Source organism: Leptosomus discolor, chromosome 6 (genome assembly GCF_034619465.1).
Source record: "Leptosomus discolor isolate bLepDis1 chromosome 6, bLepDis1.hap2, whole genome shotgun sequence".
Lineage (NCBI taxonomy): Eukaryota > Metazoa > Chordata > Aves > Leptosomiformes > Leptosomidae > Leptosomus > Leptosomus discolor.
Window position 1 is genome coordinate 26,404,889 of NC_141396.1, and position 18,504 is coordinate 26,423,392.

General features: G+C 35.4%; 1 protein-coding gene across 15 annotated transcripts in view; it reads right to left on the reverse strand.

Annotated features, from left to right (window-relative positions):
- Positions 1–18,504, reverse strand: part of KCNMA1 (potassium calcium-activated channel subfamily M alpha 1) — a 518,713-nt gene that overhangs the window by 202,642 nt on the left and 297,567 nt on the right. Inside the window, exon 4 of one of the 15 annotated variants that reach the window (XM_086466775.1) lies at positions 8,080–8,103. The exons of the other annotated variants lie outside the window; for them this stretch is intronic. Within the exon in view, the coding sequence (XP_086322901.1) occupies positions 8,080–8,103 (24 nt within the window). The remainder of the gene's footprint in view (positions 1–8,079; positions 8,104–18,504) is intronic. 15 annotated transcript variants of the gene reach the window in all.

Sequence of the window (18,504 nt, forward strand, 5' to 3'; positions counted from 1 at the left end):
CATTTTGCAAAGCATTTTGAAGAAAAGAAGTTCTATGTAAAACATTCATAAACCATCACAAAAGAAAATTACTTCTACTGTAACTTCAAGAAAGTACTGATGTTAGTATCGTACCTCAGCTGCTACATCTTTGGAACTTTAAGAAGCGATTGAAACTTTTAGAAATCAGAGAATTGTCCTAACTTACAATTTTAATTTTTGGAAGCAAAGTTGTCTTCAGAATAGAAGAGCTAAATCCATCATTTAAACTAGATAAATTATATTTTAATTATTAATATTAATTAAATAAAATGTAAAATTGAAAAAAACTGGAACAAAAAAAAAATTGCCACAAACTGAACATGCCTGAGATACTATGAAAAATTTGGAAATTTATTTCCTTTGCTCATGACAGTTTTTATATTGAACAATGGTACATTATACAAAAAAAAATAGTAAAACGTGCAGTTTCTATCAGAAGGGAATGACCATTGATGAGCGTCATTTTTAAAATCAAATTACAATTATGTACAGAAATACCAGCAGAGGCTGCTAAAACATAATCAACACAAATTAATAGACAATTGAGAGAGACCACTCAAAATTTAGAAGCTCTTTGTATCTCATAATTTGAAGACATTCCATTCACTTCTCACTTTCAAATTGCATTTGAATGCAATTGATACGTATTAATTCGAGCATGTAAGTTTCTTTCATTCATAAAACTGTCTGCAGTGGCCTTTTTTTTCCAAACTGTTTTGTTTTACTGGATGCTTCTCTGTAACACTGACTGAATTCCCTCAGATTTATTTATAGGGTAAACCCAATTTTATGATATTTAGAATAAAAAAGTTTGACACAAATTTGATACGACAGTATTCATTTATACTTTTTAATATATATTTTTAAAAGTACAGCAAAAAAGAAATTAAGGATATTATGGTTAGGCTTTTTAACTGTGTTTCATTTAGTAAAAGCAGTGTTCATTCACTGCAGAACACTTTCTGTTTCTTCAACTATGGTTTAGTTGTACAGCTCAGAAGGGAATTAGCACTTAAAATCTTCTTTACCGAAACAGGCATAAACACATAGCAAAATCATAAACATGGATGCTTATTAGGTGTCAACCTAGTGAAACAAATATTATAATTAAAATAAATCAGCAAGAATAAAAAAGAATCAAAGGCATCAAACATCTCTGAGACTGATAGCGTAACATTTTTTTACTTTCTTCAAGTAGCTTTCACTTATTAACCAAGTTGGTCCCACAGTAAGAAAATATTTTCTTGCAGTATGTGTACTGATTTTCTAAATGCAAGATGCCTTGGTAAACAACTCAATTTAGAAGGCCTTTCTTTGAGTCATAATATTGATAAGCTCATTAATTTTTTGATGGCAAATGTCTTCTAAATTATTTCACTCTCCCTTGACATGATGTGGTCCACCACTGGGAAGTTTTGCTACTAGCGTTTTCCATTAGCACTGCAGGATATGTAGGAAGAGGAGTTACCTTATTTTCCTTCTCAAAAAGGAAGAACTTCCAGCTAGATCAGAACTATGCTTTAGTGAAGGCAAGGGGAAGATCCACTTTGCACACAGCAGAAATGCAGTGTTCTCCTATCACAGTCCTAAGTCTTGGGGATCCAAAAAACTCCGTGGGATCATTACATCCCTAGTTATAGATATTACCTAAGAGGTTTTGTATACTCGGAGATAGTGAGTGAGGGAGGAACAATCCCTTTCTTACTGAACTTTGCAGACAGTTATGACCTGATAGTCAAGGATGATTCTGTGACCATTTCCTGTATCTTTTTATCTTATCATTGATAAAGATACATTTAAATTCTTTTTGACCCCTCAACCTCCTTAGCTAACTGTTTCTCCTATGCACACACACACATACACACCCAGAGAACTTTCTGCTTCCAATACATTTCAGTGTCAAATCCTGGAGCTTCTTTTGTATACTCATAGCTAGATGCTGACCATGTTTGGTTGTCTCTCTCTCACCTGCTCTTGTACCTTCCTCCTGTCTGGGCTCCATATTGCCTGTAACTTTATCCTCCTCTTCCTTCAGAAAGCTTCAGATAAATACTCCTGCACAACTCCTTGAGACTTCACAAAGTACCTTTTTTAATTCTCTGTTTGGACTCTCCTTTGCTTAATGAATTAAACCATATTTGTCTTTCCAGACACAGCATGCAACGGATTTTTCTGGATTACCCTATCTTACTGTCTTGGCTTCCATCTCCACTCCTGCCTTGTCTACACATGGAGTGGCCGTCTTACTTTGATATGCATCTTTCACATTCCTTTTGAAAAACGCACTGCTAACCTTAGGCTGGTACACACCAAGCCGTCTCTGAATTACATCAACAATCAGTATCCTCTTCATTTATTTTTGAAGTAAATAAGCAAGATATAAATCTGACAAAAATAAAAGATGAACTGCCAAATAATGTGAAATAAAGCTATTTTCCAAGATTTCTTAGACTACTGCTTAATCTATACCTGCCAAATCGCAAGCACATCAATGGAACTGCTTTTCAGAAAAAAAGAAGGAACAATGCAAGTGCCTGTCCTTATTTCCCTTTCCTAATTTCTATCACAACATCTTAAGTCTGACAGATCACAAGCTGGCATTAGAATACTACCCTTCTACTTCTAACCTAATTAAAAAACGTATCATGACTTATATGTTCTGCAGATGCTTTCTACAACTAAGTAATTCTAAGTACTCCCTAGCACAGTGGGGAACCTTGACAAGCTTTTAGAATAATTTGGGTTACAATTAACAGGTTTCCTCTTCCTCCTTCAAAAAAAAAAAAAAATCCACTGCCAGAAGAAATAAGCAACAAAAACCCCATGTCAATCAGTAATAAATTGGTACAACAGCATCATTTACTAAAGAATTTTCTAAGAATCAGAGCCAGAGACATACTGTTTTTCCTTACAATTCTTTCACTTTTGTGGATCACGCAATAAAGAACAGGGCATGAAAGCATTTGGCTTATTTTCTTTTCCTTTGAATGTTAACTTTTTTTTAAATGTAAAGATATATTTAAATGCTGTGACTTGACAGTTTTTAATGCAAAATCAATTCAATTTAGAAACTAAGATAGAGAAGGACTTCCACTGGAAAAAAGAGAGAAGCTCTTAATTTTAATTTCTGTCACATCCATGTACGAAATTAAGAGCCAAATTAAGTTTATACAACTACAGAACAAAGATATACTTTCCTGATGTCCACCTCAGATGCACAAGATTTTGCCTGGCATAACTTTACTGACTTAATTTTTAAGTACATCATGCTTCTTCATAGACTGCCCTAGTAAAACGTAAGCCAACTTATCAGAGAAGTCGAGCAAAATCAAATTCTTATCTTCCACAGCCCAAATACAAAATTGTATGCAAGTATGATAACAACAAATTTTTACTTACATTTTTGTATTGAATTGATGGGATATATGGAAAACATGTTAAAATTGCTCACTCTGAAAACAGCATATTTCTTAATTTCATCAAGGTTTATGTACATTTACTACTGCCTGCAGCATATGTCTTTTCTAATTACTTTCACAAACAAAAGCTCAAGGAAGATTCCTGCAGAACAGCTAAACAACCAGGAACTGAGCGCTAAAACAGGCACGAGTAAACGGCCCAGAGTCAACCTCCATAACTCTTTTAAGTTCTTTCAGTAGTGTATAGAAGACAGAGCACACGCTTCCTTGCAAAATACACCATTAAGATCTTCATCCTATCTAAGATAATTGCACTTGAAAAGCTTTGCTGAGAAACATAGGTAAGTAGGAAGAAAATATTATTTTATTTTGTATTAGATTTGTTAACTGCTTACCACAAGCCGAGAACACTGGCAACTGCAAATAGTACTACATTACCTTGACAAAACAATCTCCCTGATGACAAGCCAATTCTAAGAGAACAATAGAGCAATAATTCTAGGGATCAGATTTTTAATCAAAGGGTTTTGTGTGAGACTACTAACATATTAAAGAGAAAACCACCAGTATACTGTTTCAACTAACATTACATTATCACTGTTTCTAATAAAACTTAATAATCCTCTTCAGTTATATCTAGTATGCTAACCACATTGTAGAAAGATTCTCAAACTGCATACCCTGTTTACTAAAGTTAACAATCTTGCGTGTTTCTACTGTGTAATAAGACCACTTTCTATTACTGCTCATCTGTTACTATTTAATATAATTGTTCTGTATTATTCTTTATCAAAGTGTATCAAGGAGTAGTAAGTTTTGTAGCTGTTTACTCCAGAGTACAGAAAATAATTGGTGACATGAAAATGCAAACATGTCACATAATGCTGATAAAAGAATACTAATCCCTTTTCCACGTTGACATGGAATTGAACAAATGGAAGTCAATGAAGTTAGTGAGAAAAATATCAGAAGCATAAAACAAAGATTCTTCAATTAAAATATATAGTTGAACACCAGAATAGGTTCTTTAGGGAGAATGGTGAAATATTTTTCAGCCTTGGATATATATGGACCACTTACAGTCCTTGCATTTGCCTGTCAACAGATAAATCTACACATGTGATATTTCTAAAATTTCCTCCTTCTGTAGGACACAGTCTAAAAACCATTGATCTCTTAGTTAAGTGTCTGTTTGAATAAATTTACATATAGCCACTTTTACCTTGCAGCTGATGTAAAAGCGACTTCCTAAGATTCTTTCTTGCTATGTTTTATGTGATTTCATTTTGCAACTGCTGTCTTTAAAAAGTACCCAAAGGCGCTTTTTGCATTTGCTATCCACTTTCTTCAAACTCCAAGTTTTCAAGAGCCCAACACCATCATTGGTTTCCAGCTCCAAATACTCCTCTTGGAGTCTTTTACTATCCTTCTATTCTGTTGATACTGTTGCCCAGCTTTCAAAATTCTCCCTTATCCGACTGGACTCTGAAAAAAAATGTACAATCTTCAAAAATACCAATGTCCTCTACCTGTCCTATTTGACCCCAGATCGTTAATCATTTTTGTTTTGTATATCATCATAAAACTGAGCTCTGATTTTTCTGAAATGTGAATTTTCTGCTTTATATGTTTCTTGCTTGCTTACATACTGTAATTTAAAAAACCCCTAATTTTCTCCTATGATACTTAGTCTAAATTCAAATATCCTAACTGAAAATGACAAGAGTACCAGATAAACCAGAGTGTTAAAATTTTTGCAGTTCATTCATCTGACTGTCTTTTCTGGAATTTCCTCCTGTGATACTTTAATTAAAATATCTGGCTACTATCTAGTTTCTACCGAGTACTAACAAACTTGAACCTGAGGTATATTATTTGACTTTAATGTCAGTGAAGAATCTAATTGAGCAATGAAAGCCAGTACTGCAAAGCGGTAGAAACTTGACATTACGTTACTAGATCAGCTTTTTTGGTCACACTTTTTAGTGCATGCATCCAAATCTACTATTATCCGTAAAAGGCTACCCATATTGTGTTAATGGTAATACTAAAGCAGTCCTAATACACAGTTACACCAGGCAGGAAATATTTTTTCATATTTCAAATGAAGGCATAACTGTAAACATGAGCCATGTACATTCCTTCAGAAAATCTGCATAAAACTAGAAAATATATTATTCCCAAACAAATTTTCATCATTTTGGATTCTCTCTCTCATTCCTCATGAGGATCTTTTAGCCTTACCTACCCCAACAGCACCTTAATCATTTAATACCCAAGACACATTTAAGGTACGATAGGTCATGCAATTCAACTACTTCCAATCCAAACTATTACACATCTAGTATACCTGTAAATTATCACGAGGAAGTCCGTATTGATATACTTGTTCCACTGTACTAGAAATAACGGACAAGTGAGGTGAAGTAAAAAAAAAAAAAAATCTTTCAACTACCAGGAGTAACCATCTGAGATCTTTGAATACATCCTGAGAATCACAGTATATCTGTTTAAATTCCTCTGCCTTAATACAGCTGCAGGTATAATCCAAGTAACATTCACTCCCAGCACATATAAACACTTATGAGAGTCCTTTCTATCAGTTTCCCTTTTTCTTTCCCTGGACTCCTGGAAAGTCTTTATTGCACTCACCTTTTTAAAGTGAAACACTTATACACAGTTTCTTTACCCATACACTCCTCCACTGTGGCTTACCTTCCACATGCATGTAACTGCGATCTAGTAAATCTTCCTACTTTGAAATTTTCATGTCACAGTTGATCCAGCTGTGGGACCTGATTATGTACCAGGACTGTCTTAAGAGCAAATTACTATAGACTTAATGAAAAATAATGATTCTATGACTCACTGAATAGCCACATCTACTTTGCAAATGAAAGAGTTTAAATGAACAAGAAATTAAAAAAATACTTCAACTCTTTCCTTGTTCAGCGTTTCAGACAAAAAAACTAGCCTGGAGCCTGACAGTCACTATCGCAGTGGCTCTTCTCAATGGGAAAGGCAAAGCCCTTTTTAGGCAGATTAATGACACTATGCCTTTCTTTTTTAGCAGTTACTTTATCTCCATTAACAAATGGAATAAGGTATTGCCAACACCTGTAGTAGTTGCTCAAATCAATTATCACAAGCCTGATATAAGGCTACTTTACATCAGTGTAAGAAGAGGATTATAATGATGTTAAAAATTAATGTATAGTGGCCCTTTTTTTTCTAGCACCATCGCAAAATGGCTTGCACTGTATCCAACACCTTCTTATCCTGGCTGCTGTGCATGGGATGAGTAGTTAGGCTTACACACTGAGCTATCAGAAAATCAAAAGGACTGCTGTAATAATCTATTTTGCACTAATTTTAGGAGGAAGAACTTTGTGTTGCCATATAGATAACTGCCAGATCAGTTTTACTGTCCTAAAAGAATTTTCCTTCCTTATAAGAAAAAAAAAATGGTAACTGTCATTATGTGGAATATAGGAATAAAACCCCTAAGTAACCCTAAATAATAAATGTTCTCAGAGCAGCACAGTACTAGCATGTGGGTGGCATGACAACAGTTATGGAAATTACTTCCCTTTTTTATTGTTTTGAATATATTGCATGTTTTCAATTACCTGCTTAAAAGTACACACTAAGAGCATATTTTGGCTTTTAAACATATATATGCTCACAATTATAATTTCTCAAACATCATAACATTTTATATTATAGGCCCTGGAAGTTAAATGTATGGAATAAGTAATGTTTATTCACCAAGCTGAATATTAATTTGCAATCTGCAAATTACTTTTGACGCCCAAAGTCAACCCTCCAAAGTGCTGTTCCATCATTTTATCAGGAAACAATACGATTAGCATTAAATCATATCTTCTACTGTTCTGATGAAAGATTTATTTGAATACATTTAAGAACATACAAATAACAGGTTGCTTAGGATGGTCACAACGTCATTTGTAACAGAAACTTAGATCAGCATTACAATTCTTCATATGAAATATCATTTTAGTGGTGTTTTGTAACATTTCAAATGATTTTGCAGGCTATTTAACACTATAAAAAAACTGCTGCACTTCAAAATTCTTCCAAGATTCCGACTTCTGATAAATGATTATGTATAATCTTACCTCTTTTCATTGTCACCTGCTACTAAAGTTGACAGCAGGGAAAAGTTTATCTTTCTGAACACTACTGGCATCATTCAGCTGTTGTCACAACAGAATAGTTAGTACACTCACTCTTTCCCACATCTTGACCACATTGCAATTGTCTATCTAGTCAATAGTAATACGCTGGAAATTTTAAATATATAGACCTCATGCATATTATATTCTATTCATTCTATAAAAGCTTAACTAAAGATATTGATAAGCATAATTCACATTTCCTCAACTCTCTAATTTTATGTTTGGTTTTGTGGTTTTTTTTTTTTTTTTTTACTTCCATTTCATGCACTTAATGTTCTAGACTGCATTCAGTATATACGTCATTATGGTAAGCACATTGGCATGCACAGGCAATATAAGAATATACTATAATTAATCCCATAGACAATCAAAAAAGGTGAAGTTGCATCATGCAATGAAACCACAGCTTGGCCTGGGCTGCCATGCAGAAAAAAACCTACATCAATGAGTCTGCTGTACGGCTCCTAGGTAAGAGTTGATATGAAAGAGGCGAGTTATTTCAGCAATGAAGTCACAGGCTGAAAAGGTTTATACTACTGTAAACAAAATACTGTACATAGCACCAGTATTATGGGGGGGGGGGTGGGGGGTGGGGGTGGAAGATGCTTGTAGAGGAGTGTAAAAATGGTGAGAAAGAGAAGAAGGGGTAAGAGGAAAAGATGAATTATAAATTACAGTAACAAGTCTGAAATCCAATTGGTCCTTTTTAATAAGCATTTTGTTATTTTATTCAAAATAATTTCATTTGAGCTTTCAAGGCAAACCTGAATTTTCAATGTATTTTGCAAAAAAAAAAAAAGATGGATGAAACAATGAGACACAGGGTTATTTCAAAATGTCCATAATGTTCAGTAACTGATGAATAACTGAAGATAATAAACAGAGATGTGTAAAGGTGAATTTTTCAACGCACTGCACAGGATCTAAACCACACAACTTCCATTGATTTCAATGCATAATGTATTGGATTAAATGAATACAGGTAATATAAGGGATGCATTGATATAAGTGATTTATTCAGCCACCTTCTGCTGCTTTTCTAGTAAAAGACGTCTGCTGAATAAAGCAGGGGTTTTTGCAGTAATTGTGGTAATTCTGAATGGCCTTTACTCACCTTCATAGTTCTTCTGAATGTAGAAATGTGACTTGAATAATAGGGTGACTACCTAGTCTGTTTTAAGGCATGTACATTAAGCCAAGTACCTCATAGCCTGATTCCAGTAAGCTCAGAAAGAAATAATTGACCAGATAATTTAATGCAAGTCACATAAGAGATCCTACCCTGTGGTGAAAAAAGTACGATTCCGTTACACTATAATGTATTATGTGTTTTCCATTACAAAAATATTTGTTCCATTTTTCAGTAGGTATGCTGTTTTCGAGCAATTATTCTTAATTACCCTTAATTGTAGGTGGTCACCCTATTTTTATCACAGTTCCCAAATATATCAGCTAATTATGTAGGGCAGCAATTCAGGGAACACCAAAACTAGTTTTAACAAGAAAAATAAAATTTCACTTACTGTATAAAGTTTTTAATAACTTTATGAAATATTAATCTTTATTTAGCAAATTGCCACAGAAATTTAGCTCAAAATAAAATCTGCTTAATTGACAGCAGAAATTACTTATGGCCTCTTGAAATTGCTCAGATTTGCAGAAAAAACTGTCAACATCTTTTGAATTTGACAGGTAAAAAAAAAAAAAAACAAAACATAGTGAAAGATTCTTCTTCCAGCCAAACACTTCCATCCTTTTCACAGGGACAGAACTTAGAGTCACGACTTGCACCAGTTTTAGCCACTATGTGCTATTTAACAAGGCTAGTAGGATGTTTTATTAATTGCATGTCAAAGATGTGAGCACTTTCTTGGGTGTACAGGTACACACTTACGAACTGTTGCACTGTACACGCAAATGTTATCAACTAGGAAGAAGGTTACCAAGTCAATATTGACTTAAGCACTGCTGACAAAGCCAGCAACCCAGTAAACTGTTTAAAGCAAGTAGATGAGGAGACCAAAAATTTAGAAACCGAACTTGCAGACTTCCAAAGTGTACCATCCAAACAGGTACTGTACAGTCAGTAATAGGAATTATGGTATACACAGTATGTACTATAACTTATATATTGCAACATAAATGATACATATTATGTACGTATAGTTTCCCATTGTTGTGGAAACAAAATAATCTATCTTTTCTTACTTGACAAACATTGATTTAGCCAAAGATGAAAAATAGTCCTTACATTTATTTTTAACAAAAATAATACACAGGTAATTTTTCATCTAGTCACAACAGAAAACTCCTCAAGATGCAGACAGAACACAGAGCTGGCCTTAGTTCTACAGTTTCATCACTCTGAATATGAACATAACAATGTAAAAACAAAATAAGAAGAATCTTATCCTTGGTATCTGCTACTAATGCAGTAGAGGATGATAGAAACTACAAATGTAAGGATCTCTCAAGGTCAGATTCAATTACAGTTTACCATCCATCTTCACAACAGTTTACTGCCCTGGGATTTTTGCTATAAAACCAGCTAGTCCTGAGAGATCAAGTTATTAGGCTCAAGAAGAGATTCAGCCTTCTGTTTTCAGGTTGTTGCTACAAACCAACCTCAACTTAGAAAAGTTTCTCTGCTTCTGCTGAAGAGAAGCTATCAAACTCATTAATTTACTAACAAGCTAAAATTGCAGAAGTTTCTCCCTTTTGGTGTAGCCAAAAGCCATAACAAACTTAATGTAATTCATACAGGTCCGTTGCAAATCATAAAATTTAATCACTATGAAGGATACTGTACTGTTGAAACTAAATGACCAGATGTATCAAATTTAACTAAATTACTAGGATATTTTGCCCTGGAGTTCAATTCTTTTCAATCTCAGAACGTGAAATTCCCTTTAATAAATCAACTACTGTCAAAGTTTAGTCTGGTAAAACAGGGCATCTGATTCCAGCTTTCTCTTTTCTCCTAGGCATACTATGATGTACAGCAAAAAAATCAGATGGGTCAAACTACAGGCTCAACATTGTAAATATTTCTGCTTATATACTCCATGGATTTCAGCCAGATTATTCACATTCAGAGTTAATCACATTGGATGAAGCCTTGCATAAATAGTGACTAAATATACCATAAAAATCTTCAAATTGTAGGAATATCATAAAATTACTGGTCCAACCCAATCACTAAATAAAGCTCAGCTATATTCAGAGCCTTTTTGTCTAACCTGTTCTGAATATCTGCATGAACAAAGATTTCAAATTTCTAGATAGCTTGTTTCAATGCTTCATAGCTCTTACAAATACAGAAAAGTCTAATCATTATTAGTATCAATAATTAATAACAAGTTTTAATCTTCATTATTATTATTCCTCATCTGTATTAAAGAAAGTGCTTACGGCAACAAAAATTTTCCCCCCTGACTTCAGAGGGAACTTTCTGAGATGTTGGTGTCCTGGCCTTTGCTTAATTTCAAGCTTCCAGAATCTAGAGAACACTGCATTAGCAAGCTGTTGTCATTTTTTTGCTTATGTTTGCTAAAACTAAAGCTTGATATTTTTAAGAAATCTAATGATTGAAGCTCCTGAGTGCTCTTGAAAAATTTAATTTATTACATAACCCATACTCTAGGAAATGTATACAAATGTGTCAATATTTTTCTATACATTGCATTTTTCTATGCAAATTGTATTAACATTTCATAAAGTCAGTCCCTGCCTGTCCTGATTGCGGTAGCTGTTTATCTCACCTCTTTTCCCACCTCCATCAAGCCTTTACTTTTCTTTTCCAGAACTCACTCTTTCCAGCCAGTCTCTCTTACACAAACAAAAAAATCAAAAAATATCTCCCTAATTCTCTAATTCTTCCTATACATGCCATTTAAGAAACACACCACAGTTTGCCCCTATCTGCCCAGGATTTTCTCTGTAACATGCTTCTAGACACTTTTGTAATTATTTCTGACAAGGCCTTCTTTTCCTCAGATCTGTAGAAGGAAAAAAGACTGACATCAGGTTCATTATAGAAAGACGTTAACAGGAGGCAAGACCTAGCTGCTTTCTGATCAGGAAACTGCAGTTGTCTTGAATCTACTGAAACAAGTTACACCTGGTCAAGAACATTGATCTCTGCAATGAAAGGGCAAACGGTTCATCTTTTCTTCCCACAGGACAACTCTGTCTTTCTTACCCTCCTCCTGCTCTCATTGCCAAGTCAAACTGGAGGGAAAAATACACTTTTGTCTTGTACTAAACATTGGAAAAAAACCTAATTCTCAATTTGTAACACTTATATCAGCATTTCCATGAAAGTGAATTAGCTCAACAAATATTACCAGATGTTAAGTTAAATCAAGGGCAGAAACCTCTGGCTCTGCAGAACATGTGTTTGGGATAAGATGCATAACCGCTGCACAGGTGTTGAATTTTTAATTTATGAAAGACGGTACAGAAAAAATAGAAAATGAATAATTTTATCTAAGTCAATATTGTAAACCAGAATTTAAAAAAATTAGTAAAATCAGTTCACATCCTCTTGAAGGAGCATGTCTGCATAAACACACTTGGCGAAGTAGAGCACTGACAGATAACCTGGAAGCTTGGAGATACCAAGGGAAAAAGAAGGACGTAGCAAGTGATATCAAAACCCAACAGCTGAGCTTCCAAATTGTTATCTAGTCAAGGGCTCAGGGAAGCTCAGGAAAAAGAACAGATGAGAATTGTAAGCTACAACTTATTCACAAAAATAACATGAGATTCTTTTAAAACATGATTTAGTGGGGTTCTACACTGCTGACTGGGAGTACCATAAAGACTATTACTAGAATATTTAAAACACCTTCAATCCCAAAGGGCTTGTCTAGACAGAAACAAGAAGAAACTAAGTCAAATCTATTGGAGAATTTGTAAGAGCAGTGTCCCAGGACTTCTGGAAAAAGCAAGTGTAGTGTAGTAGCAGATAACGCAGTAAGGACCAAAATGTACAGTTACTAATCTACCTCTGATGATGGCTGTAAAGAACATGTTTCTACTCAATACCTGCTTATCTAAAAAAGTGTTCTGCAATGATCAACTAGCCATTAAATGGACCAGTATGATGGCAGATTTATCAGGATTTTGCCAGATGGCAGATTTACCAGGAAAAGTTGGATCCTTAAGTATTCTTTCTAACGTAAGGCATTTGCTCACAGACTTTAAGTTACAAATCCTGTATGAGAAACTTTTGCACAGTATTATAGATTAGCATGTTAGCACACCCACCATCCCATCACTATTGCAAAATCCTAAGCCACCTGGCCTGTGTGTAAAGCACACATATGAAAATTTGTGTGGGTAGATCTATTTTCATGTAACACTGCCTGAGGATGTTTTTTAACAAAAGTATCTGACAGACCTAAAATTATGAGTTGATTAAGGGCCAGGGAAGAGTTGCAGATAATTGAAAAACATTTTCAGAATAGTTTTATTAAGAAACAAATATACCAACTAAACCTTAAACAAAATTTCACTACTTAAAAGTACTTACAATTCTTTTTACTAGAACTGCTGAAAACTAGAATTCTTATACTTGTGTTTTGGCATTTGACTCCAAAGCAGTATCATCTGTGGGCTGAACCTCCATATCCCACCGAATTCAGCAACAGTTCTGAGCGCTCAGCAGTTCCATAAATTAGAACATTAAAACATTGGATTCGGATGCTTACTTTTGGACACTAAATTTTGAAAATTTGGTATTCAAAATTACCATAGATAACAATTATTTGTGTACTATAAATTGAGAGGCTTTTAACTTCTACTGCTGCAGAGAATTATGCAAGCATTTTAATAATTTCATCACATCATCAGAAGCAATAAAAAAACCTCACCTGGGAGAAAATATGTGAAGCCTTCTTTTTGTATGTGCACCTAACGCTGCAGTACTAAATGTCCTTCTACCTATGTATCAACAGAATTCATGCACCTACATTTAGTTCATGGCGTGGTAATTCTTTCACTTACGACTCTACTAGTAATTCTCTATATTCTTTACTAACTCTTTGGCACACCCCAAAGAAGATGCTCTGGACAGCTAGAAAATAGCGGCCAAATATACCATAAAAATCTTCAACCAGTAGGATTATCATAAAATTAACTGATCCAACCCACTCACTAAAGAAAGCTCAGTTGAATACAGAACCTTTGAATACTAAGGAAAACCATCTCTGAACTTCATTACCACAGAATCATCAACCCATCAGTATTGTAAATCTTGGCACCAGACGAATAAAAGTAACAAAGACTGGCCTTGTAAGTCCATAGGGGGCTTCCCTCTGTTCTTGCTGCTTATTTAGATGAAACACAGGCTAGCAGAACCAACATTCTGTGATTCATTCAACCTCTTCTAGCAGCTTGCATGCATCACTGAGGCCTTAAGATGGGTTATATTTATCATACACAATGGCAGTAATATATTGGAGGTTATAAATTATTTCAACTTCACTGACAGACATGCTTTTACACTCACAATAAGTCTGATAATGAGCCTTAGGAAAAACAAGGAGTTGAAACACATGTTCCCAACTGTTTGTGATACTATTTCAGTTCTATACCAGTAAACAAACATATATGTATGGAACAACCTCTGTGCTTCCAGAAGTATCAAGGTTTGCAGTTTCATGTACGTTGAAAAGCTATATTAGTCTATTCAAGCAATATTTTCATTTTACGTGTATTTCTTCCCTTTCCCAATGTGCATTAGTATTACTAATGCATCTCTGGACAAGAAAAGGTAAAATAAAGTATCTTAAACTCCCTCCTGTGATCAATTTCTGAGAAAAGTTTTCATGCCAGCAATACTATTCTGTATGTGCATCAAGGAACAGTACAGTTAAAATTCTCCAAGAATTTAATACTATGTAAATGTACAACTGAAGAGTGATAGATATTCAAATACATGCGCAGCTAAAATAATCTGTGCGCCTGCAACGTATGAAAGCTTTTTTGTTTACTAGAGTGGCATAATGATTTTGCTTTGATATAGACTGGCCATACACCATAATTGTTTATGCCCTTCTTTCTTACTGATAACATGAGCAGTTATAATGAGCAGTGTAACAATTTTGTTATGTTAAAGTGTGTATTGTATAGTAATAAAGAATCGAAATATTTTTGTGTGGGTTTTTTTTTTTTCATACAAATGTGTTACACTACTTTCATTTTGGATGAACAGCAAAGACTAAACATTCCATAAGAACGAAATTACTTTACTTTTTCACTGTAAAATGGCCTCTCTTTAGGCTTATGCATATATAAAAATCTAATCCTTTTCTGCCTAGTCATTTTTCACTGCACATCATGAGTGTACAGGGACAGATATAAACTTTGTTTTAAGAGAATCAAATTAAAGTCTTAAAGCCAATGTAGGTGACAGGAGAAGAAAGAGCATATGAGTTACTTAAAATTGTTTCAGCTTTTTTGTATTAACTATATTTCAAGTTCATGATGTTCCTATAAATTACGTTATAGAAATATATATCACCCATGCTGTAAGTCCTGTGTTGCCTTCCAACTTATGGTAAGAAACCATACAAAAGGTTTATGATGTACTAATTGACTACATTTTTGATATTTTGTTAATATACTATTATTAGACTATTTGAGACCACATCTGGAATATTGTGTCCAGTTCTGGGCCCCTCAGTTCAAGAAGGTCAGGGAACTGCCTGAAAGAGTCCAGTGCAGAGCCACAGAGATGATTAAGGGGGTGGAACATCTCCCTCATGATGAAAGGCTGAGGGAGCTGGGTCTCTTTATCTTAGAGAAGAGGAAACTGAGGCGAGACCTCGTTAACATTTATAAATATGTAAAGGGCGAGTGTCAGGAAGATGGAGCCGGGCTCTTCTTGGTGATGGCCAATGATAGGACAAGGGGCAACAGGTGCAAACTGGAGCATAGGAGGTTCCACATTAACATAAGGAAAAACTTTTTCACTGTGAGGGTGACAGAGCACTGGAACAGGCTGCCCAGAGACGTTGTGGAGCCTCCTTCTCTGGAGACATTCAAAACCAGCCTGGACAAGTTCCTGTGTGAGCTACTCTAGATGGTCCTGCTCTGGCAGGGGGTTTGGACTAGATGATCTTTCAAGGTCCCTTCCAACCCCTAACATTCTGTGATTCTGTGATTATTAATCAAGAAGACTGATAATTTTCATGGTCAGTATTTTATGTGCGGGATTTATCTTACTAATTTCTTCAACCCATTTGTCAAAGTTCAAATCTGTTGAGCTGAAGGTACACACTGAGACTCAATTTTACTCATTTCTATTTCTTTTACTCTGTGAGGAGGCAGACAGAATTGTATAAAAGGCAGAATAGTCTGTTGCAGTTTTTATTGATGAGTATACTCCATCTAGATTGACTTGTATGGAAATTTCACACGTTAATAAGATCATAAATACGGATAGTACTATTTGTGAAAACAGATATGTACAAATAGTAAACACTCTATCCATCTGAAGACGTACGTAAAATTAAAATTCTACATATGATAAAAAATGGTCAATTATTTACCTGAAATAAATTTGAGCTACAATAGAACACTGGCCAGTTTAGTCCTGCCTATATGCACTACCCTTACATGATGTGTACACGCCATACCTGACAGACTAAACAAGAGGAAAAGCATATTAGAAGCTAAATCAGAACAGGAAACAACACATTATTTTTATCATACATCTACACTTACTAGGTCACCCTAGATGTGCAAATGAGCAGGGTAGGTTGGGAGGTAAAGTGTTCCCACTTTAATTTTTACTGGTGGAGTAAGAAAAAAAAAACCCACAAACCGAAAACCAACAACTTTTTAGAACGCACAAGCTCCACTTCTGTACAGTCCCTGCCTTTAAATAATCTGTCCTGAGAAGGGAAGGGATCTTTGATATCGAAGTTCCACACAGATGTTTCCACGACATACAGCCTGTCATTATTCTTTACACAGGTACATCAAGAAAAGATAGTAGGATCCCAAGATAAACATGCAACTGGAAACTCTTAATGAATTTAGCTGGATGTCTTAAACACCACAAGCCACTGAGATTCACCAGCTTGCTTCTGCAGGGCGTAAATTATTGGAATGTTATCTGAAGTCTAATTTATTTTTTGATAAAGCGCATCTTTCAAGAAAAAAAACATTCTGAATATGAACAAATACAAAGACGAAAAGTCCTCGTTTTCTCTTCATAGAATATTTCAGTGGGCAGTCACTCACTCTACTAACATTTTGTGCCTTATTTTTCATTTGAGTGTGTCCATCATCAGCTTCAAGATATTGACTCTTTTATTGTATTAAGCAGCCTTTTACTTTCTTCCACAAAGATACTTACAGTATATATAAAGTATAACCAAATCACACATCAATCCTCTTCTCAATAAACCGAAGTGATTAAGCTCTTTAAATCTGCTACTCTAAGGATTTTTTTCCAGCCACCAAGTTTCCTATGCTCCCCACCATTTATTTTTTCGTGTTCCTACAGAATGAGTATCTGAAACCTCCAATATATGCTCCCGCAAAATGAGATAATAAACCAAGCCTCAGAGAGCTTTGGGCATTTATAACTATAAAGCACTAAAAACACTCTTAGAGGGAAGTTACTTTTTCAGTGGAAGATACTGATGTCCACGGCATGCTTTACACAGTGTGTATCTCATCTTCTCACATGGTTCAGGAAGCTGTAAACATTAGAAAACACTGTTGCAGATCCTCAGACGTGCATTTCAACTCACATGCTCCCAAGCCTTTTAAAAAAGCTTCCATACAGCTATGTAGCTTGAAACATTGCAAATTTCACACCTTGAACTTTTCCTTCTCTTAAAAAAGGAAGACAGGCTTGAAAAGAAAAAAATGCAGACATTCTGTTATCTAGTATAAATGTACTCAGGGCCATGACAGCTTCACATTTGATAGACTACTGCACACGATAAATCTCTTGTACAATCAGACTGCTTACCTGGCAGACCTACATGAATCCCTGGGGCACAAATCAGACTGAAACTGTTCTTTGCATTTTCTCCTTTCAAGTCAGTAATTATATAAGTAACTACAAATATCACCACTTATTCTGGGAAAAAAGCCTTCTTTTCCCCTTTCGTTAACTAAAGTTCAGATCAACTGTTCTTTTCTGTACTGAAGTATGGATGAAAAACTGGATGAAATACTTCATTATATGCAGGTGGCACTTTCTTCTCCCTTTAGAAGTGTATGAAAGTTCTCTGTGGGAGTATGACTAGCACTTCAATGGTGAATAGTGCTCATTCTATTTTAGTCCTTGATTCCATAAGCCTGACCATGGTTTTCATTTAGAATTAAATCTAAGCTTACAGGCAAATACCCATACGATGTCAAGACTTAAAAACCTGAGACCCCATCTGGAGTAGTGTGTCCAGCTCCGGGGCCCCCAGCATGAGAAAGATATGGACCTACTTGAGCGGGTCCAGAGGAGGGCCACAAAGATGATCAGAAGGCTGGAACACCTGCCCTGTGAGGACAGGCTGAGACAGTTGGGAATGTTCAGCCTGGAGAAGAGAAGGCTCCAGGGAGACCTTATTGCAGCCTTCCAGTACTTAAAGGGGGCCTGCAGGAAAGGTGGGGAGGGACTCTTCATCAGGGAGTGAGTGATAGGATGAGGGGTAACAGCTGCAAACTGAAAGGGGGCAGATTTAGGTTAGATATTAGGAAGAAGTTCTTCACTGTGAGGGTGGTGAGACACAGGAACAGGTTGCCCACAGAAGCTGTGGATGCCTCCTCCCTGGAAGTGTTCAAGGCCAGGTTGGATGGGGCTTTGAGGAATCTGACCTAGCAGAAAGTATCCCTGCCCATGG